Source organism: Pagrus major, chromosome 23 (assembly GCF_040436345.1).
Source record: "Pagrus major chromosome 23, Pma_NU_1.0".
Classification (NCBI taxonomy): Eukaryota; Metazoa; Chordata; class Actinopteri; order Spariformes; family Sparidae; genus Pagrus; species Pagrus major.
In genome coordinates, this window is record NC_133237.1 from 5,981,861 (window position 1) to 6,005,518 (window position 23,658).

Below are 23,658 nucleotides of genomic sequence, written 5' to 3' on the forward strand. Positions count from 1 at the left end.
GATGTATTCATCCGCCATACGGTTTTCAACTTCAGCCTCTGCCGACAGACAACATAGAGCCGCTGTGTAACAACGAAACTGTGGTTTAAATTCACTGTCGCTCCAAAACACCACATCTGATTCCCTCAACGCTCCACTGAATATACTTTATAAGCTAAATTAGATCAGACGGAAGGACATTAGTAAGGTTTTGTAAAAAAAAAAAAATCACACGCAAACAGTGTGTAAGAAGAACATAAATAACACCTTTGAAACTGTGTTTAGTATTTATTGATTGTTTTAAAAATGCTACCCTAAAAAGCCCACAACTCTGTTTTCCGCTGCCTCCTTTCCATACTTTGTATTTTAATGATTATAACAGAGCTGGCGGATGGATATGTACGAGACAGAAACTGGTTATCCGGCACTGACTGTACTTCCGATGCTTTACGGTAAGTGACGTCATCAGGACCAACCCAAACATGAGAGACTTTTTTTGTTCTCTCTTTTTAATTTTTCAGCTGGTCCCAACATGAATCTTGTGATACATTTTCATTTGACTTATGTTGGAATAAGTGGGCAAGCAAATGTTTGGACATAACTACAGATTATTTGGTTCAAAACTAGGATTTTGACGTTTAAAATGTGGCAGAAAGAAGTTTTCTTCATGTCATGTTGGTAACCCATGAAAATAACAAATTTTTCAGTGAGATGAGCTTTACTGACTCCTATTTGGAGTATTATTAAGAGTTTTGTCTTTTATGTTTATGGAAGTGCACCTTTTGCTATATGAAGTACTACACCATAGAAACATAAAATAGCTTTTCTATTAATACTCTATTAAAGTGGCCAAAAAAGGTAAGACAAAATACATGACCGTGTATTTTTTTTTAGCAGACAGCTCTGTTAATCATCATTTTACCCCCTTTCCCTGCCCCCCTCTGAGCCATCTGCCAGACGATTAATCCACATTGGTATCAGTGTGTAAACAGTGGGTGGTCGGGGACATGTTCCATTCAGATGTAAAGTCTTTACATCACATACTTGACATTTATTCTCAGGCAGTATCGTACTAAAAAGCCCCTTATAAATTGATTAAATGGAAGTAATTGCTGTGCCAAAGAGCCTGTTTAAGCACAACTAAGCAGTTTAACAATAGTTTAGATTAAAAAGTGGTCTTTTTCATGACATATAAACAACCATTCAAAGAGAAAAAGGACAAGACATGTCTTTGTACAAGGCCTTACATTGTTAGACAAAGGCAAGTTTAATTAGAACTAATTACACACAAAAATAAAATACTCTTACAAAATGATAGTGTTAACATACATCAAATTGCATCAGTCAGCTATGAGAGATATAGTCCTGCTAGTGGATCATGCTATTGGGGAAAAAAACAAAAACAAAACAAAAGGCAGCATCTCTCAACTTTGTTTCATAGAAAGTTCGGTTCTTCAATGAGAGGCAGCTACGGGGCGAAGCTGAGTGATGTAGTGTAGGAACAGACAGTAGGGTGATCAGCTTGTGCACTGGACTTAAAGGCGAATGAATATCTGTTACAGAGGTCACCATCGAGTACACGTGGCAGCCTCGTTCTGTTTGTGTGCAATTCCTCTTTTCAATTCAAGAAAATCTTCTTCTACTTAAGTTAAAGATAAATTACAGGTTGTTTGATCCACATATATGAACAATATCTTATTACTGTACAAAGCACCATCTGAGGACACTTTTCACTTTGCATACACATTAGTCCACATAAAAGAATGAAAATGAACAATTCATTTGAGTTGTTTTTTTTTAGTGTATGCAAACGTTAAGAACAGTCCACGGTCATAGAGATTGCTAGACAGGCAGCATCTTTTGAAAACATTCAAGAATTTCATTTTTAAATCGTAGAAAACAATCCCCCCCCCCTTCCTTAAAATAAAAAAATCACTGATGGGACTGTGTAGCAGGCTTAAAGTTCATCTCATTCACTTCCCTTTCAAAACAAAAGCACATATGGACACATGCAACGATTACTATATGTTAAAGGTCTGCTGTGGGCAAAACAATTTATATGACATGACTTTTTAAAAACCTCTTAACATTCAGGAAATCAAGACAAATTAGCATCCCGTCAGTCGTCAAATCAAAGGACATCACATATGACATCTCCTGAGAGTGTGGCTAGGTAGAGCTCTTGATTTCTTGGACATGTTTTGTGGCCACAAACAGGTATGAACACGAGTAGTGTATTCTGCACATAAAGCAGTAGTATGTCAATAAGTAAGATTGCCAATAAAAGACAAACGTTAATGCTATTTAGCACCACATGGCTAGAAGGTAGTAGAGGTTTTTTTTCTTTTTGTCCAACAACAACAATGTGGAGACAGCACAAAACAGAAGTGATGGATTTTTGACTCTTGACATTGAATAGAATACCATTACAAATTAATGGTAAGTTTCATGCTCGTGACATTAATATAGCCCAGCTACAAATGACAAACTGTTAAAAAAATGCAGCTCCAGAATGAGATCAGTAGAATTTAAAGGGTCTGCTCAATATTTGCAAAGATTCATTCATTCAAAAATGATTATGGCACTCAGAGGACATTTGTGTGTTGAGGATTTTTTGCTCTTAAAGACATATCTCTTCTTGTACAGTATGAGAGAGGTTATGTCATGAAATAAACCACAGCATTCTTAAGTGAAATCCAGTCAAGCTCAATTCTGTTTTCACAAATTGTCATCGATAATTTAAACAGTAACACTGAACATTTAAAGATTTTATTTTTTCTGGAACAACAGAAAGGGGTTTCTGAAATATAACAGCAATAAATTATATATATTAGATATAATTTTATTGTTTCTTGTTCAATTTTCCCTGTTATATAAAAATAACACATTTCAAGCTATTCATTCATTCATTCATTTTCAAACAAAAACTAGCTGTCGAACGTGTGAAATAGGTTTCTGGGAATGCAGCTCTTGTTGTTGGGCAGCGACTCAGTAGCAGAGGTCCCTGCTGCTGTCTTTGGAGAGGGTTGTAAACAGTCGGGCTAATTTAGTCTCTAGTCTTGCCTTTCTCACCCGCACACATCCCCGTTTTTCCAGCCTTGGCATTGCTGATAGCCCCAGTGTGATCACTCCGAGGAACCAAACAGCCCGAGTCACCACACTCTGCATCCAAATTTAGTGTTTCCAAGTGGTTGTGGTAACCATTACTAACCCTGTCCTGTTAATGTCTTGTTTTCAGAGTGGACTGACCTTGTGTTCTGCTTGGTAAGATGGAGCGTTGCTACATGGAATACAGTCTTTTTTTTTAAATGCTAAAATGAACTTAGAAAAAAAGGGAAGAGCCAGCAATATTTGCAGGTTCCACAAGTTAGTAAATAGTCTTGAGTTATTAGCAGCTTAAAGATCCTTTTCAATGATAAAAAAAGACATAAAGGAGGGCTGGAGGCTCTATAAAAAACAGTCAGGTGACATGTTCTGGTCTTCTCTGCCCACCCTTCCTTAGCTTGGCCACATGTCCCGGGGAAGTATGGGCGTCCCTAGGTGAAGCAACCGTGGATGACCCCCGTCTGAGTGGACTGATTTGTAGGGGGGGAGGCTCATCACAGCCAAACCATGTTGCTTCTGGTTGTTGCTGAGCTCCGCCGGCATCAGTGACTCACTCCACAGCAAAGCCGCACGTCTCCTCGATGGCAGTGAGCAGCTTGTCGTACAGTTTGTCATAGTGCTCGTAGGGAGGAATGTCGATCCGATTAAAACTGGAAAACAGAAAGGGAGAACGGTTTTAAAATCATATTCAGACCATCTGAATCACTACACTGCTGAATAACTCCAGACCACAGTCAACAAAGAGGTTTGATAATACTAATTGTTTCACTACCTTGACTGTGAAGTTAAAGTGGTGTGAATAAAGTTAAAAATAAAAGCAAGCACTTCGTCATGGTTCAACACCACTCTTTCACTCATCTCAAATTCAGGCAGCACGTCTAACAATCTGAAACATGCCAGAGTGCAGACAGTTTCCTCACCAGGTGTGGGCTTTGGGCAGGTTGTTGGTGCTGGCATCAATCTGGTGGATGGTAAAGAGCCGTGGGCCGGCAGCACCTGTATAAACACAATTAGTTCAGTAAAAATGGACATTAACACACCTGCTCTGCACTGGGATGAATTGTCTGGATTCTCTCTTTGAATTTTCCAGAAGGTTATTTGAGTTAGATTTTTTCTTCCCAGGTTCTCATATTCAGACTTTAAATTGTCCGATATTCAAATAACTATTTTCAAGTTGCTCAGATTCAGTTGATTCAGCGTCAAAAAAGTAAATTACTGACTCATAGTTGTATGCCTTCACACACGATTGCAGAAGCAGTTTACATCCATGTCTGTCCAGATTCATGTAATATATGAAGTGAGGCTTTGGAGGAATTTAATTAAAAAGGTATTAAATGTAGCACTTCGAGAAATGGAAGTTATTAATATATGTGTGATTCCAGTGAATTATTTCCAGTGAGAAACATGCCGTCTTTACTTCACAGTGGACTCATTGAAAGCTTCATCACATGGTGCCACGACAGTAACCTGAAGCTCAATTTGAGTTTATGGTGGACTACTCCTGTATGTCTGTTGGTGTGCAAGTTTATTGATAGAAACAGAAAATAGAGCCAGATTTCCTATGTGTTCACATGCTTGGTCAATAAAGCAGATTGTAAGGGAAAAGCATCTTCAACCCTGCATCAAAGAAGATCAATACAGTCAGCACAGTTTCAAGGTGGACACCCAAGATTAGTGTCATCAATTCAGTGGCCGACTGAATGTGAAATGTGGTCACAACAATCTCCCCTTCTGTTCCTGAGCTGTGCTGCTGAATAATGGCCGGAAAAGTGTTTTTGCACAATATTGTGATGTCACAGTCAAGTTGATGTTTGACCTTTTGGAAATAAAATGTCATCACCTCATCATTTTATCTCATTAGACATTTGTGGGAAATTTTGCATGATGAGCAAATTCCCTTAAGTCATTCCTGAGATATCATGTCCACAAGAATAGGACAGACAGACAACCAAAAAACATAATGCATCCGGTCACGGCTATTGGCGATGTATAAAAATCAAAATGCCCAAACTAGTTTGGTGAAATTCCAAGATGTAAACATGGACATATGGGTTATCAAAGATGATCAATCAAGCCTAGGGAATCAATCAGACCTCTTTATTATCCCATCAGAACCGCAAAAAAAATTAAGGAGTTCAGGTGAGTGACTGAAAACCATACATTTTGAAATTCCACAACTTGAAACGACGCTCTGGAATTTAAAGAATGCAATTTTAGACAGCTGGTTTTGGAAGTCGAATATTTCAGTGTGAAAACTTTAAAGGAATCTAAATTTAAATTTAAAAATAGGGTATCAATTGTTCAGAAAATGATGAACAATATGGCCTCTCTTTTCTTCCACCGCATCTAGACTCTTTATTGACAGAGTTGTGTTATTTGTTTAACTGAAGAGGTCTTATTAATCCATGTTTCTACATTCCTTCTACTCCATATTGCAGCAAATAATGTTTCCAACCAAACAATAAAGAAATAAAAATAAACACTGACTGACATCCTTTACTAGACTTGAATCACTCATTATGGTGCAGTTTGAATGTGTGATGTTTTCTGTTTGGATCGTGAACTTTATTATTTCATTAATAAATGTATTTTGTCCCTTGACTGAAGCCAAGTGGTCCAGCTTTTAGAATCAAAGCAATGCCGCAGACACTGTAAGTCCAAGTGTGTGTGTGTTGTTATTGGATGTTCTGGCCTCTGCTGATGTTTTGACCAAGAAAGGATGGCCGTGTTATATAAGGTGTGTAAGGGAGCTGTCTGCCTGTGGATCACGGTGTTCTCCTCATGCCTGGGTGCTCTGTCTCTGGGCAGCTGTGTCTGCCAGGACGGACCCACTGAACCACTGCACTACGCTCAGACTCACGGTTCAACTCAGGTCGGAAAAACCCAGAGACACAGACACACACTGAGAGAAGCCAAGAAACCCAAACACACACTCTAGATTGTGTTGACAGAGCCTGTGAATGCCGAGCACTCTGTGGACAACAAAGGAGCAGTACAGACCACTCTACCACACCTTTTTTTGCATTATGGATTGACATCACATTAGGATTCAGCATTTTCTACATCACTCTGGTCCAAGCAACCTAACAAAGAAGGCTTTGCCAGGAGTGCTTTCGTACATAGCATAACAATTCTAATGTAAAAGGATATTAACATGACAAAACATTAAGTATGCACAGCGTTCACCCTGGGTGTTATCACCTTGGAGCGCCTTGAAACCTTGCAGGGGAACTCTGGAGGAGCCGGTGACAAACTGCAGCAGCCGGGCTCTGCGCTCCTCGTCGAACGACTCCACGGCTTTCCAGAACCACTTCACAATGTTGCTGTCTGGGGTGCAGTGTTTGAGCCGTGTGTTGGATTTCCAGTCATTGATGTCGATTTTGCCCAGGCCGCATACAATCAGCTGCGGGTGGAGGAAAGAAAAACTTCCAGCATTTTGAACTTAACGTACAAGCAACGTGACATATAGTGTGTGCAAACAACAAAGTACCTCGAGCTCCTTCTCATCGAATGCCTTCAGCAGGTGCTGGGGGATGACCTCGTTGAAGCCCTTCTGCAGAGCCAAGAACTGGGCCTCGATGCCTCGCAGGAAACGCCAGTTGACGTAGAGCCGAACGTACTCTTTCTTGGTGTCCTGGGTGACAGGGATGCTCTTACCATTGGGCTTGAGCTCGTGCTGGATGATTTCTCCGTAGGCGTTGTGTTCTACACAGAAGGTGTGGTCCAGGACACCTGTGATGTCGTTGTCCCTGAGAAGAGATACGTATAAAAATAACTGAATTTCTAAAAGCGATTTTCATTCCAGTAAAAAATGGGTGAGCTTCTTTTTTGCTGAATGTGTGCTGATGAGTGAAACCAGCAGATGTGATGTTAAGCTGAAGTGACAGCATGTGCTTATGGTCTACTGATGTAAGATGATGTAAGAAATACTCAAAAACCCTGGGGGGCGCTGTCATCCAAGTACTCTCCTACTTTGTTTTACTTGTATATTCAAAGCACACATAGATTGTCAACGGGAAAGCATAACGTTGTGTGTAATGTGTTTCAATTCTTGATCCAAGCGTCCGCTTTCACTTTTCATTCACATAGAAAACTCTATACTTTTATTGACTTGTATAAAAATGTTGCCTTGTACGTACAGGATCCACACGAGGCTGTTGTGCAGGTCGGGGTCGACAGACTCCATGTCGTCCAGGGTGATGGGTTTACCCAGCAGCTGTTTATAGAAGGGCAGAGTGAAGCCTCCGTCTATGTAGTGGCCATGGAACACCGCCATCCCCATGATACGCCCGACGAAGTGGAAGTATGACAAGTGCTCCTGAGGGGAGACAAAACATCTTGAGTTTCCAAATGAGGAGACAGAAGAGAGTTACCAGCAGAACTGGATGTTTTAAGTATGTTTGGGTCTCGCAACATTATCTCTAACAACTGAGCAACACAGCACTATCAACACATGTCTACCCATGAGATCATGTCTGTTTTTGTTTGGGTTATCATTGCTCTCAGGTCAACAGAGTGCTGAAGTTGTGTAAGACAAGACGAAATGATCTCAGCCATCAGTGTCTGAACTGAAGCTCAGGCCTGGTGAGGAGCCTGGTTGGACAATTGTGACATATGTAATGCGGTTGAGACTTTTCAGGATTTCAGGATTCAGGATTAGTGAATACCAAAATAAATCTGATACTTTTTAAGACCATTTCGGTACCATATAGAAAGAAAGCTAATGCCTTTTTCATGATTATACTGGTCAAAGAATGACGGAAATCCAGAGGGAAGAATTATTTATGAAGTAAATGGATTTATTGACACATTTTTTTAGTACTTCCCAGCTGCATGTTACAATAATTCCTATTTCCCTGGATCCAAATAAGTGGCAGGAAATGGATGGGTGGATTAACCTAGGGGTGGATGATATGGTAAGAAAAAAAATAAAATCATATTGCAATTATTTTGACAGATATAAGGATTGCGATGTGAATTTAAATCTTTGCCAAAATTGACACTTGAGACAATGAGCTTCATAGCTACTATAGCTAACAGAAGTGACTGTGTTTGCTGCAGGTCTGATCTCATCTTTATAAATGAGTTTCAAGAGGGACCTCAATGGGAATTCAATGCTATTTAAAGATTGTTTGGTCATAATGTATACATTTTTAATTTCTGGTGGGATGTGACTCACAGGGTTGACAGCAGAGTCCGGGTTTATCTGCAGTGTGTAAATGTCATCACGGGAGTACTGGAACAGGCCATAGTACGGGTTCAGCATCTCATGGGACAGCAGATAGAGCCACTCCCTGCACAGAGGCACGGAGGACAGGCAGGAGACGGAGGGGAGAAAACAGACAGAGGCAACATCTGAGTTCAGAACAACTTAAATTGATGGAAGAAATTACTACACCAAATCAGACAGAACAGTGGTGAGTGAGTTGTGTGCTTTGGCTCCTCCACTAGGAGGCAGACGGCTGTATAAGAAGTGACAGTGTTTACAGAACCAAAGTCTGTGTGTTTCATGTACCACACTCTTCTTACCTGGCAACTCCTCCATAATCCAGCCCCTCCTCTCCTCTGAACTTCACCATTAGCCTTTTCCACAGGTCCTTCGGCCTCATCTTCATCACCTGTCGATATGATTCCTGCAACACGGACGCAAACAAACACACATGCCCCATCAAAGAGAGTAACAACATCAGTTAAGCCTTTCTCTAGCATGGAGAAAAGGCTCAGCAGAGAGAAGCGACAGTTATAGGAAGACATTTATTTGTTCGTCATATCCTGACGTGGGGGAAACAGTCGAAAAGTAACGTGTGACCCCTTTTCGCACTTCTCGCAGCCCCTTGCCTCAACCAAAGTTGAGATTATTCTAAACAGGACTGCTAGAAAAAGAAAGTATTTCTCTGAACACATTTGCTCTCCAGTAGCAGTGAGACAGATGCAGTGAGGCGTTACAGCAGTCATTTCCAATTGGTTCTCTGTTGTGAGGCCAAGATCTCTCCGCCTCAATCAGTGTTCATCCCACGTGCAGACGGCTCACAGCGTCAGGGGGAGGGTTCATTTAAAGTGGATTAGGGGCAGTTATAATAAACACAGCCATAAGACTATAATAACACAGCCAGGTTCCACCGTGCCCTCCAGACACAGCACACAACAGCGAGGTGCTGTGGGAGAAATGGGAATGTCTTATCAACACCGAAAAAGTACACATAAAGACAGGCGTGACAGCCCACCAGCTAACACTTGCCTGTTCAGTCATAATGTAATGCTTCAGCTGGTCTGGAGACGCTACGCAGTTATGTCTCAACCTCAAGACGTCCTCTGCACCCTCCTCACCCGGCCCTCTCCCCCTCCCTCCCTCCTCCTCTCCCTCTCACATTGAGATCAGCCAACAAAAATGTCTTCGTTCAGATTAACAGACGTGGCTGTTCCAGCACATTCCAGTGCATATTTTATGAGGGTCACGCAGTCTGTTGCAGGTGTTGTTGCTCTGATGAAGGCCCCGCACCTCCTAGATGCACAAAAAGAAAACTCCCCAGCTGTGAAAATGCGCTCATCTCGAACAAGAGGTCTGCTTTAGATTTTGAAAACACTGGCTTCACACATCATAGATAACCGGCTGTGTGAGAGAAATCATTCTCACAGCCAGACTTCTACGGGCAATGACCTTTATGGGAGTAGACAAGAAGAAGGGAGGAAAAAACCTTTGGAGAATGTTTAACGTGACTTTTGTGCATCTATAAATAACTAGACTTAATAATTACAAGCTGTCTGCAGGTACAAACAGAATGAGATACTGTGTTTTGCTTTGTGCAGTGAAGCAAATTATATAATTTCCATGTTTTTCTAACATTTTGTCATGCATTTTAATTAGTTTCACGCATGCTCTGGCTCCAACAACTGAATTTCCCTCTGGGTTAAATTATGTACCCATTTCGCAGTATCTTTAATAAGAGCCAACCGTTGGGAGCTCCAGATGATATGATGACATGACTGAGCTTGTTTTTTTTTTCCATCCTCACCTCAAAGATCTCCTCACGGGACACCTCGATGCGGCAGTGGCCAGCCTGAGGCTGCTGCTGGGACAGTTCCTGGCGGAGGATCTTGAGCTTCTGAACAAGGTCTCTCTTGTACTTGGGCACCGTGAGGCACTCGGCCTCCTCTGGGAGCTGACCGGGGGACACCAGAGCCTGCTGGGCCTGATCCTTCAGCTGGTTCTGACGACTTGAGGGCAGACAGCAGGGAGAGGAAGAGAGGCGATGGAAGGAGGTGAGAGTGAAGAGGGAGCAACGGGCCAAGAGAAAGAGACAGTAAGACACAGAGGGACAAGATGAAAGAGAAAAATTGTAAGTCCTAGATGTTCCAAAACACAAACAAGCTTACTAGTGAGAAAAAAGTAAGCAAGCACTTCCACAAAAACAACAAGAGGGATGCCAAGAAACTCAAAATACAGCTTTCTGAGAGTGAAAGTTCTTTCTGTGTCCTTTGCTGACTGCAGAGTACGAGGAGTAAACACACTGAGGTCATCTGGGAAGCACATCAAGTCAAACAGCTGCCTCAGCCCCGCACAGACACACAGACAGAGGTGGAGGAGGGATTAGTGGAGGTAAGACATCTTCTTCACTCACTCTCTGCCCCCATCTCTCTCTTATACAAACACTAACCTCCACCTGGCTGTAGCCTGGTGGTCTGTCACGGAGAGGTTGCAGAAGTAAAATAAGGCCTTCTACGGGGGAGCAGCAGAATTTGACTGAGAGTTCTGCAAATAGATCCTCTGTTGCTTTGACTCGTCATGTATACTTTGCGTAATGAGGGGCCATCTCTGCCACCTTGAAGAGGCTTACTAGTACAGTTAAACGTTCAAAAGTTTACAGAGACAGACAGACTGAGAATTGTGCAGGCACTGTGACAGAGAGAAACTCACAACAAGAACTGGCCTAAAAGGCTAAAATTCAGTGATTAAATATAACAAATAAAGACAAGGAATCTGATTTATCATATAAAAAATATAATACCACAGAAATATATCATCTGTCATAAATCTGTCATCAATAGCCAGATCTTCACAGCGCTAGACAAGGTCTGGCTACACCAATTTTCATTCTGGTATAGAGGGAAAAAAACACTGGTTTGTTTGTATTTTATAAACCAAATCACAATCATCTTGGATCTTGGTAAACCCAGGATTCAGCAACAGTGACTGCAAAACAGTGCCAGGGAGAACTTGTTTTGCACACGGGGAGGCAAGTTCTCGCATTTAGAAGGCTAAATCCCCAAAAAATAAGTAGCTGCTAATTGCCAATTTCCGCGCATTGGTTGCTAGTTTGGAGGTTGCTAGGTTGGAGGTTGCTGTTGGACTGTTGTTGCACTTAGCATGGGAATTTTGAAAAAAGTAACGCAGATAGAAGAAGGAAGGAGGAGAATACACAATGAAATGTTTTATAACTGCGGTAAATATCCAGTGAGTGAGACTTTAGACAATTAGATGGGAGCTACATGAAGCAAAAGCCAGCTGGTGAGATAACCACAGCTAGCCTTTTCTGGAGCTGAAACTATATTTATAAACAGAATTTTCCATCTGTATCCTTTAATACATAATAATTCTTTGTTATTGATTTTGTTTCTGCACATAACTAATGAAACATTAGCTAAATGCTATCATGATAGAGAAAAAAACTCACCTAAACTCTTGCTAAAGGTAACTAGCTTAGCCATTTTAGTTTTTCACTGTAGTTTTTTGGCCACGTGGTGGCAGCAGAAACATGTTGTGAGCACAACATTGACATACTTTATCTTCACCTTTAAGTTGATATGGCAAACTTGTTACTTAACAGTTTCTTCCTAAATACACATCCAGCAGTTACAGATCAACATCATCTGACATTTGAAGTTGTGTTTCCAACCAAAGGGTGAATTTGACAAGTCCAATATTCACTCTCCTTAAGCTCATTTTGGTCTGTTGCAGCTCCTGTGGAAAATATCTGGCTCTTTAGCTGCTAAATGCTCCACTATGTTCACCTGCTAGTTGCTTACTTTGTCTCTGTGTTTGGTGCTTATCAGGTAGTGTTTGAGCCCTTTTATATCATCATTTCATACGCTGTTATAAGAACAGATTGTAGCCACTTTAAATGTATTCAATTGTAGGTTTCAGTGCACTGTAAATATGACACTAGCAAAACAGGGCTACATTTAATCCATATGAAAAATGGACGGTAAGTAATTAAAAACAGTGAAAGAACACATTTTGTTTGTCCAAGGCAGAGTTCCAGCATGTGCATGTTTTTGGTCTTAATGTAGTATAACGAGCCTGAAAGCTGAATTGAAAACATTATCTTGCTCTCACTGTTAATGTAGTTGCTGCTGCTCTCTGGCTTTGTAGCAGAGTCTAGATTGAATGTACAAGAACATCAATTTCTCTAATTTTCTCATCGTTTCTGTCTTCTTTCTCTATTGGAGACTCCAAAATGTGTTAAATTCAAAGAATTTCAAGAAAGGAGCATTTGATGAAACATCTCTCAGGGAAAAAACAAGCAGTTAACCGCAGTATCAATAGTGTGGCTGTGAACATCATCTGCGGTTAATGATGAGAGAGGTCTTGAGAATACAACTTTTGAACTGGGCGCTGTGTTTAGGAAGACGGCCTCAGAGGGTGGCACAGTGGGGGGGCACACAACACACACACACACACACACACAGAATCAAAAGAGCCTTTATGGAGCCGGCACTAAAGGATTATTTGCACAATGGCCTTTTGCACTCCAGTGGGGGGTGGCAGGCATGCTCGGCCCTGAGCAGGGTCATAAACACCAGACTCAAGAGGCGAGCACAGAGGGTGGTGGAAGCATACACAAGTCAGTCTGTGAGTGTGCAGTGTAGATGTGTAGGCTGTGGCACTAAAAGTGATGCCAAAGTTACAATAAACATTTTCACACAGGCACTTTGAGTTTTCAATTGAGCTGACAAATACAGGAGGAGCTTTCAGTGTCAGTCAGTTGAGTTTATGACTCAGTAGAGTTGTCAGAAGGTAATTTAGCTCAAAACTTCAACTCATGTATCTGCCCGTTGGCTGGCATTCTCCTCTACCACAATGACAACTCCTCTCTGACTGAGTAACTCAGTTTGGTTTCTGGTGTCTGCCCCGTTGAATCCAGTTTGGCTTTTCAATCACTTCCTGCTATCCCAGAAAGCCACAGGGCCCCATAGGACACTGGAGACCTCCTCATGAATCCCTTTATTTCCTGCAGACTAGACTCAGAGGGAGGGGAGGGCACTCTCCCGACAGCACCCAAACTCTGCAGACGATTCAGAGGGTGGGAGAGAAGGGAGGAGAAAGAAGTCATGGAGCATCTCCTCCTGCACTTTCACCCATAAATCAAACATTCCTGCTCCGTCTTTGTTGCTCTCTCTTGTGGTTGCCCCAGAGTTCTCTCTTCTCTCTCCAACTCCTCACTGATGAGCACAACTCTGCTGCATGTTACCTGTCGCCGTAACAAAGAGCAATGTTTTGGCCACGCAACAAATCACGAGCGTCTGGGAAATGACGCAGATATTTGTCATGCAACTGTGCAGAGGGCAGCCCTGCAGCCAGGACTTAAAACCAGACGAGGATTCAGTTACCTATTGAACGGTGACCCCGGCCAGTTGGGAGGGCTCGAATTCGGTAAGAGATTGCAAAATCATGAGGGAAATATAACCAAAACTGTGGTCTAGATGCTCAGGCTGTGTCTTCAGCAAATAAAAAAGGCAATAAACTATAACTTTGATGGACATATATGTGTATATCGAACATTTTTGTGGGATGACGGCACATGAGGTGAAAATTTCTAAAATCCCTGCCTTGATAAAAGGCAGATGTCTTGATTGAAATCCATGACGACTGATGTCTTTTCCAGAGTTTTGTCACAAACGAGAAAGTCACTGCAAAGTCTTTCTGCAGTAACAGCAGCTTCAGTAAGGACAGAAACTGTAGTGAAAAGGCAGCAGATTACAGGGTTAATGGAATTAGAATGGACTGATGTTGGCGCAGGTTAAACCTCAGCCATGCAGTCATTTAATAAGAAGTTATTTCACAAATCTCAGGCCAAGGTCCATGTGCCCTTAAAAAACCTGGAACAGCCAAAATGAAAGACTTTATATTTTTCAACTTCTCACTTCACAATAAAAGCACAACAAACGTGCACATGTGATTAATAACAACTGCAAAACACTTATAGCTATAGACAGACTTTTTTCTGCATATAAATGATGTTTGTAATGTTACATAAAACATATGCCCACATTCTGGCTTTGATGGGAACTACTCATGCTATCAGAAGACATACACAATAGAAATTCTATGCATGACATTTTCACACATCTGGGCATGGTCATGCTCATGACAAAATTCCTACATTAAAAACAAATGTGGCGTGCCAGTCTACATTTTTATACGAGCACCAGCAAAGCGAATACAAAATCCCAAACACGTTCTTTGATCCATCAGAACAGGAAAAAAAGAAACCTGATCTCTCCGTCGATGCATTCCATCTCTCTCTGCACAGAGAAGGAATGAGATCAGGCGGAGGAGGCCCACCAAGGCACCCGTATGCTGCTCCACCTTTGCGGAGCAAGGACCTATGGGTAACTCTACAGCAATCACTGCGCAGTACTGTATGTGTTTGAACAGCTGCACAGGGGAAGAGAATCTGAACACGTGCATCCATGCACGCAGGCATGTACCAAGCACGGAAGCATGAAGCAACCCACATAAACCTACACAGATGCACACACACACACACACACACACACACACACACACACACACACACACACACACACACACACACACACACACACACACACACACACACACACACACACACACACACACACACACACACACACACACACACACACACAGTTCATTCATCGACTTGGGCATCAAATTTATGCTCTGTTTCCTGGACGTAAGACGCTCCTCAGCCACAGACACAGCAGCCTCGGTTTCCACTCAGCTATCTGATGTCTGGCCAAAGCCAGCTTTGTGACGGATTGTGTGCTAAAACGCCTTTATGATCAAAACCTCTGCGGGCCTGAGGAATTTAAATTTTTGTGTGGAAAGAAAGACTGTGGGGGAGTGCACCATGGATGTATTTCTGTGTGCGCACAAACGTCTGCTCAGCAGAAGGGCCACTCTCAGTGCTGAACCTCTACAGGTGGTGAACACACATTGGCACAGGATCCCAGAGTAAAACATTGACTGAGGGGGAGGCATAGTGAGTAAGTCTGTGAATGTCTGGGGGAGTGAGTGCTTGTGTGTGTTCTTGTCTGTGTGTAAGTGAGGACTACTGGCACGAGGCCCAAACCTTACCTGACATTCTGACTTTCTATGCCTCCTCGAGAACCATTGGGGCTTGGACTACAGATGGAAAAAACAAAGACAGAAAATAAATCTCACTGCTTTCATACCCTGTTTTCTATGTGCCGTCTAATTTATTTCACTATTACATTTTTCTGTCTCAAGGGCACTGTAGCACTCACTTTAGGACTAGATGCAGGTTGGCGGAGAGGCGTGGGTCTGTGAACTGTGTGGTTCGGTTGTTGTGGTCGACAAAGTAAACCCTTCCGGTGGCGGTGTTCCGTATCTCCCATCCAGGAGGTAGAGGACCCAGTTCCTCGCAGTTCACATTACTCAGATCTCTGAAATGCAACAGACATGCAAACAACACGCAGTACAGCATTACTACAGAAGAAAAATAAAGGCAACGTAGGGTGGGACGAGGGAAAAGAGACACAAAGTACACACACATCAAATTGGAGGTATAAAACATACCAGAGCACTGACTAACTGGACTCAGGCGGACAGCGAGATTCCGAGATGTCTGAGAAATTGCCTTTATTCTATTTTTCTTCTTCCTCCCATCTAAATTATTTACTGCTGCCCTGCAACCCCTTTCAGCTGGATTCCATGGAGACAAAAAGGTTCAGGAATTACAGCAGTCTCGCTATGCTGGCGCTGACTTGTCTGTTTTGCGGGATTAAAGCCAAAAGGGACGAGAGCTTCACGAGCGATGAGAGCTTGGCAGCTGAGCCATCTGCTAATGTTGGAGCTGTCTGAGGAGCACCCAGTGAGGTGTGGCGTGACCAATGGCCTCCTATCAGGAGCGATAAAAATATCATCTATCACTCACATGCTGAGAGAACGCAAGTGAGCAGAGGCCAGGTATTATAACATCGGTCATGTTTTATTGATGGCGTCTGGAGTGCACTGAAGCCTGTCTCTGCACATGCACATGTAGATCTGTGTGCATTGTTCTTGGAATATAGTAATCAATGGGACACACATGCCTGACAGTATTGCCCAAGAGCCTCTGGTACGGCCGGTTAAGACCTGTGTGCTGTTGTCCATGTGTCCTACAGTGAGGCAGCTCGTGCCAGAGGACCAGATCGCTCCGAGAGCCCTGTGACACGGGTCTTCTCACAGCATGTCGGACTCATAATTAGCTGCAGGTTTACAGAAAACTACAAGGGGACCGGGACTGAGAGACCGCCATATCGTCAGTTATGTCAGTGACTGTTGTTTCAGGAGGACCGTAAAGTATGACAAAGAACGAAAACTGGTTGAGAGGGACAGTTCATCCCAAAATCAAAAATACATGCGTTTCCACTTACCTGTAGTGCTATTTCTTCATCTAGATTGTTTCCGTGTGAGTTGCTGAATTTTTGAGATATCTGTCATTAAGATGTCTGCCTCCTCTTGGAGATAATTGAACTAGATGGCCCTCCAGGCCAGCTAGAATTACAGCTCAGCCGAGGAAGACACAGTTTTAAGTTTATGAGCACAACCCTCTCGTGCATGAGTAGATGCAAAATTCCTGTTGTCTGGTGTTATGATTGGCAGGTCTAACTTAGGTTATCATGATTTCTGGAAAGAGACAATGCTGTTGAGTTTTTCAAATGTGTTCTTTTGGCACTTTGAGCATCACAAGCCATCTAGTTCTATTATATTCAAGAGAAAGCAGACATCTCTACAGCTGATATCTCCAAAACTCACACACAACACACACAATCTATATGGATTAATAGCACAACAGGTGAGAGGAAAAACATGTATTTTTGATTTGGGTGTGATTTATCCCTTGAGGCACGTAAGTGTTAAATTATTCCTGTGTTTCATATGTTTTACAGTTTAAATATGGACAGAAAAAGAGAGTTGTGTTGCCTGAGGTTGCAGAACCTGAGGGGGACGTACCTTGGTACTCTGGGGTCATGCCACGTGCTGACACCTGTCTGAGTGTGGAGAAAGTACACTTGGCCTTGCTGCGTGGTCCTCTGCTCTGTAAGAAGACATAAAAACAAGATAAATTGATGCAAGATTTGGAAACTGATGTGAATCAAATAAAAATATGAGGATGTAGAAGATTTTGCGTCAACCTTGGTATCAAGTGCATGTCAAAGGTTTAAAATATATGGAAAGTAAAATCGAGTTTTATACATGTGTCACATGCAGACAGATTGTGCATATAATCTGTCTGCATAAGAGAGAGATCACACAGATGGAGATAAAAGGACTGGCTGAGTCAGTGGAGATCCCAAAAGGCAGCCGGGAAGAGGAGGAGGAGGAGGAGGGGGAGGTGAGAGACAGGGTGAAGAACATTGGAGAGGAAAGGAGAGGAGAGATGGGCTTGTCTGACTTTTGAGTTGGTGAGCTCATTCATCACCGCCTGACAGAGATATTTCCATGGAGTGGCCTGCCAGAGAGCTCTTCTCTGGCATCCCTTTGGACCCACCGCCCTGCTTAACATGCATGCACACGCAACCCTCCAAACCCCAACGAGCGCACGAAGTACGTTTGACACACAGGGTGACATTTGTGGGCTAGTGCGCAATCACATGAGGAGAATCAGAGGTGCCGACAGGTTTTATAGGTGTCGAGAGGTTCTATTTCAAACTCCTCAAAAATGGAAAAAACATCAATGAAAAAATATTATGATGGGGTGATTTATTATGCCTCACAAGGTACAGTTATATTCACAAAAAAGTGAAAGAGATGAAAAAGCAGAAAAACACAAACATTCCATGTACAAGACTACAGTTTTGCAATAGTGAGTCCCCAATGAGTCAACTGTCTTAAATTTTTTTTTTTAAATTTAAAGTTCAACAGATGGTATCTTCTCTGTAACCAAACCAGGACAGACTCTACCAGGGTCAAGGTGTTCTCTATTAAACCGGTGATCCCTCTCGCTAGGCTTAATATTTACATGAAAATACAATAAACTACAATTAACACTTTGTTGTACGGAGTGCCTAAAAGGACATGGGGGAAAAAAAAAAACTTAAACGTTTCTCGTGAGCACGAGAAAGTTTCTAATCAAAAAGCATTAAAGAATGAACAGCCTACTGTTCATGTTTCACCAAATACGATTTTAGTTTTCGTGTAGTTTGTGTGAAATCGCTGCAGTGTACACACTGTGCTGTCAGGCGCACACCGCACACTGGAGACAGCGCGCAGAGCGCACTGGGGACAGCGCAGTCTCCGCTGCACACTCTGCCTTCTCCAGTCAGCTCATCTAGATCATCCTCACCACCTGCGAATATGGATTGTATGATTTATGAAAGTCTGTAAATAAAGTCAGTGATAACTGTCACAAAATCGTTACACTCCACATCCTCATTGTGAGTCCTGATCATGATGCAGGCCGAGTTCACTGTAACTACACTTCAATGAATAAATAGTGACTTTCTTGTACTCGCGAGAAAGTATCTCGTGCTCACGAGAAAGTATCTCGTGCTCACGAGAAACGTTTACGTTTTTTTTTTCCTCCCATGTCCCTTTAGGGGCTCTGTATTGTCATATTAAAGTATTTACAGATTCTTAAACCTAAGCATATTTTTAAACATGGTTTATGTTTTTTGTGTTGTGTTTTATCTTTTAAATATTTTTCTTGGACAAAAAACAAGTTATTTGCAGTAAAAATTAATATTATAAAAAGAAACAAACAGTAAGTAAGCAGTTCACCTGATCATAAAAGCATGCAGAAAAATAAAATAAAAATTAGGAGAAGAAAATGTTATGCCCCTGTTTTGCCGACCAAATCCATTGTTGGGAAAGGCTGGGGAAATAAGCAATGCACTTCAACAAATGCTAGGCCAATATAACATTTGTGTGAATGAAACTAAAACTACCACGTGTGCACATTTGGTCGTGCTACTGACACGTTGGGAAGGGAAGAGGATAATATCAGGGATTATTAGCTCCTTAGAAAGGAAGGGAGCGAGGCAAGAGCCACTACATCACAACAGGGAAAAGCCTAAGAATGAGGAAAGTAAAGACAGAGATAAAGAGACAGGCATTCTGGGGTGAGGAGCCTTCTAATCTGAAGGACAGAGAGCAGAGTTGTGATATGCCTCTGCAGCTCTAGCTCCAAATCCTACAGAAGATTTCAGTGTGATGATAAACAAAACTCTCTTGGGCTGTGTGTGGGATTGCAGCTTGTGTGTGTGTGTGTGTGTGTGTGTGTGTGTGTGTGTGTGTGTGTGTGTGTGTTGCTTTTACATGAATGCGTCTGATTGTGTGCAGAAAGGAGAACAGAGGAGGGAGTGAACGGCTGCCGCCAGCCTTTAACAGCTAGATCAATTCAATTAGATTGTCTAAAATGGAGCCAGTATTTCAGGCTCCTTGTGCGGTGGAGCTGCAGCGTCATCACAGCGGCGCTGGACTGAATGAGGCTACAGATTAGCCGGGTTACTGAGCCCAGTGTTGAGCAGAGAGGAGGGCAGGGGCGAAGCAATTAACAAGACAGCATTACAATCATGACACGATTCATAGTGGAAGTAGAGATGGCTTTCAGAGAGGATAAAGAAACCCAGCATACTCCAGTATAATCAGGATATTAAATATTTATCTGTCTCAAGATAGGAAAGCTGCACATACAGTATTGATAGTGTAGTGTAGTTTAGTTTAGTTTCCAACCCTTTTTTTTTTTTTTAATGTACCTCCACAGTCCTATCAGATGAACTCAAGTACCCCCTTCGTCAACAGCAGTCATTCTCCAAGAACAGCAACATCATTGCTGGGCACCATGACATCCACAATATTATATATTATGAATTATGTACAGCAGATCTTTATGCATCTTTCAATAATTTGCATAGAATTATCTATAATTGGCATAGAGCAAAAAAAAAAAAAAAAGTAAATAGGATTTTAAGCAGGGGGGATGAGCGGGTGAAACCACCAGCCATGTTACTTTTGTCTGACTATTGCTACCATTTATCGATTACATTCAGCAAACTATTTGAGAAGATCAATTTAGCTATCTATTTCAAACTACTATTTGACTCTATTTTAACCATTTATCGATCTACTTTTAGCAAATTATTTCAAATATCCACCAAGTAGAACTAAAATAACATTAGCCAAATAAAATCTGTACTGTGTATCCATTACTTTTAACTAACTGTTCTTGACAGACTTCTCTGTTCACTTGCTAACTACTTTTCGTGCGCTCTCAGTTGCAACTCGTGGTGTTCCAGATGTATAAATTTGTAGGTACACATTATCATTTTAGTTTTAAACAAATAATAATTTCTGCTTTGAGCTAATCCACAACTTTTATACACACTCCCTGGTAATTGCATAAGTAGCGCTGTTTGGGAATCACTGGTATAGTTTTTCTCTCACTGTATTTTTGGTGAATGTGGGGGTACTGGAGATGATCTCCGTTCGGTTATATTATTTGAGCACAAAGATCAGATGATAAATGTTCATTCATATATACAGTATATAATATTATATAAAGTCTACTCTGTGGTGCTGGCCTCCAACTAACCATATCCCTCAGGGAGGTCCGGTGGTGTGTGCAGGTGGGTTCTGCTCATGTAGTTGCGGTGTCTCTGGGAGCGGACCCGTCTCTCCTGGGCCCGCTGGTCACCACCACTCGTCGGCAACGCTGTGGTGGGCGTGGCCCCATTCGTGCTGATAGGCGTGTTTTCATCCACAATGCAGCTGAGAGGCCGGCCGGGGCTGGAGTACTCTGATGCAGGCCTGAGATGGACGGTAGGGAAGGAGGGTGATGAGGATATGCAAACAACAGGAGAAGACCAAGAAGAACAGGTGGCAGAAAGAGAGAGAGTACAAGAAAGTATAATAGGATGGAAGAAGAGGAAGTCATCTCTACAAACACAAACAGCAGCAAATCAATAGGCAGCATTTAGGAAGTCCTCAGGTGCTAAGTAGGAAATCTATACAAGGCAACTCACACATAGACCATCAAACACAGAAGCACAGAGACTGCCTGAGGTCAAGCTTAGTAAGAACTGAGCGATAAAGACAAAAAAAAAGAGGGTACAACAGATGGAGACGGGGTGGGGAAGAGATGCCTCACTATCTCAGGGCTCGTACAGAGTCATGGACATTGCTCAGCTTCAACTGTTTTGTTCTTGAGGTTAAGAACATACTTGAATTCAAATACACTCCTTAGAAAATGTTGTATAAAAAATGGCTGCAAAGAGAAGCCACAGAAAGGAAGGCGACCTGCACATCCTGCAGAAAGGAGATCTACCTGTATTTGATGGGGGAGTGCATGAAAAGTGCTTGAATATTACTTTTAAAATGCTGAACAAACGCTGTTATCCTCTTCTGTCAGCTCTATGACTTACTTCCACATCATTAAACACCACTGTCTGGAGCAATCTGTCTGACACCTTTTTTGGACCACACTCCAGTTTTGGACAGACTCCCCTCGTTTGGGAGCACTGAGGTCAGCGATGAGGTCTTCCATCGGCCTGCTGCTGTATGATTTAAGAGGGTCTGAGTTTCTGTGGGCTGCAGAGTGTACTCACCTGGTAGGCCTCTCCCACTGTGTGGTGCGTGTGATGTGGTTCAAGTACTGGATCCGTCCAGACGCTGTCCTCCTCTCCTCCCAGCTGGCAACACAAACATACACACACACAGCAGTGAGCGGACATGGTTAAGCAGCCGCAGAACCAGCGAGTAGTGTTCTGTCTCGCTGCCCTGTCTCACCGCATGCAAATATCATATTCCACATATCTTTACCCCCGCACTTGAAGGCAGCATTTATTGTTTTGGATTTGCGACAACCTCTCAAAAATCTCCCTCTGAGATGATAAGAGATTTCCCCAAACTCACTCACCCATCTGGAAGATCATTGTCAAACAGCCGACTGCAGTCCACCACAGGGCCTCCTGTGCCTATCCGGTCCCTCGACTGCAGGCTCACTGCAGCAACACATGGCACACAGATGCAAACGCTAGGATTACTAGACAGCAGATTACAGTGCAGGCAGATATTTTATCGGAGCACAAAATGGAGCTATATATCTTTATGAGTAACAGGGATAGGGTTCAGTTTTATCAGTGGTATCCTGAAGGGTCTGGTAAAGGCAGTTTATTTTTTCATTCTGCAGGGAGAGTTTGGTTTTATGAAATCTAATCCTACATTTTACATGAGGGCTATGATATATGTTACAGCAATGGGCAATACTTGGCCGACTAGAGCTGAACATATATACATTTATATACTCTTATAATGGCATTAAAGAATATCCTCAGGAGTGTTTTGGACCTGCATACACTATACATCCAGAACAATGACATTCAGCAATTAATCAATTGACGAGAACTTTAATTTACTTTCTAATTAAAGTGACCAGTTTACCAAATCTTCTTAGGCTACCAAATAAGGCTGCAACAAACAATTATTTTCATTATTGATTAATCTGATGCATATCTTAGTAATTAAAGGGGCTCTGTGGAACTTCTGTGTGGAGCACTGGATAATGTGTGTAAAGTCACATCCTTTGGACTGTTGGGACGAAAAATTGGTGAAAAATGCTCATCGAAATTTTCCAAAGCCCAATTTGACGTCTTCAAATTGCTTCTTTCATGCGACAAACAGTCCAGAACCCAAAAAGTCTTCAGTTACTATCATAATGACACACCAAGAAGGCAAATTCTTACATTTAAGAAGCTGGAAAAAGCAAATGTTTGACATTTTACTTGAAAAATGGCTGAAACAAATAATTGATAATTAGAAATAGTTGGCCATTAATTTTGTTTTGATTGACTTATCGATTAATCGACTAATCATTGCAGGTCTACTACCAAATGGATCCTTGCCTGTGTGCCAATCTGTACTCACCCACTATCTGGCCTCTGACTGTGTCACTGTCATTGGGACTCAGCTTGTTCAGGTCTAGTCTCTGGTCTGTAGAGAAAGGACAGCAAGAAGAAGTGGAGAGAGTGAAGAAGTAAAGGGAGGGAGAGAGAGAAAGAGAGAAGGAACATCATGAGACAAACAGGAAATGAGAAGAAAGATAAAAGAAGGCGCAAAGGATTCATCAGTGTCAGACAGATGCATGTAAACTAGCATGTGTCTGGATGCGTTTTTTTCCCATTCAGGTCCCTTTGCTCTGTATCATTTACATCACTCAGAGTCGAATCCTCTCTCCCTCATTATCCGTCTCTCATTCTTGTGTCTGTAGACCACAGCTTGGCTGTGCCCTGGAACAGATGGTCTGGTCTGTGGAACAGCCACGGGCTGTAAAAATCTCACTGAGCATCGGTACAGAGCAGGCTTCAGTT

The 23,658-nt window shown here is 42.2% G+C and overlaps 1 protein-coding gene across 2 annotated transcripts in view; it reads right to left on the reverse strand.

The window, feature by feature from the left end:
- Positions 1-1,207: 1,207 nt before the first annotated feature.
- Positions 1,208-23,658, reverse strand: part of smurf2 (SMAD specific E3 ubiquitin protein ligase 2) — a 54,421-nt gene continuing 31,970 nt past the window's right edge. For both annotated transcript variants that reach the window (XM_073494108.1, XM_073494109.1), the window contains exons 5-19: positions 23,216-23,281; positions 22,209-22,293; positions 21,898-21,981; positions 20,886-21,100; positions 17,306-17,390; positions 15,595-15,753; positions 15,425-15,472; positions 10,098-10,299; positions 8,614-8,717; positions 8,264-8,378; positions 7,224-7,402; positions 6,575-6,833; positions 6,286-6,487; positions 4,005-4,080; positions 1,208-3,734 (exon numbers count right to left, since the gene is read on the reverse strand). In XM_073494108.1, coding sequence (XP_073350209.1) covers positions 3,635-3,734; positions 4,005-4,080; positions 6,286-6,487; positions 6,575-6,833; positions 7,224-7,402; positions 8,264-8,378; positions 8,614-8,717; positions 10,098-10,299; positions 15,425-15,472; positions 15,595-15,753; positions 17,306-17,390; positions 20,886-21,100; positions 21,898-21,981; positions 22,209-22,293; positions 23,216-23,281 — 1,979 coding nt within the window. In that variant the 3' untranslated portion in view covers positions 1,208-3,634. The remainder of the gene's footprint in view (positions 3,735-4,004; positions 4,081-6,285; positions 6,488-6,574; positions 6,834-7,223; positions 7,403-8,263; positions 8,379-8,613; positions 8,718-10,097; positions 10,300-15,424; positions 15,473-15,594; positions 15,754-17,305; positions 17,391-20,885; positions 21,101-21,897; positions 21,982-22,208; positions 22,294-23,215; positions 23,282-23,658) is intronic.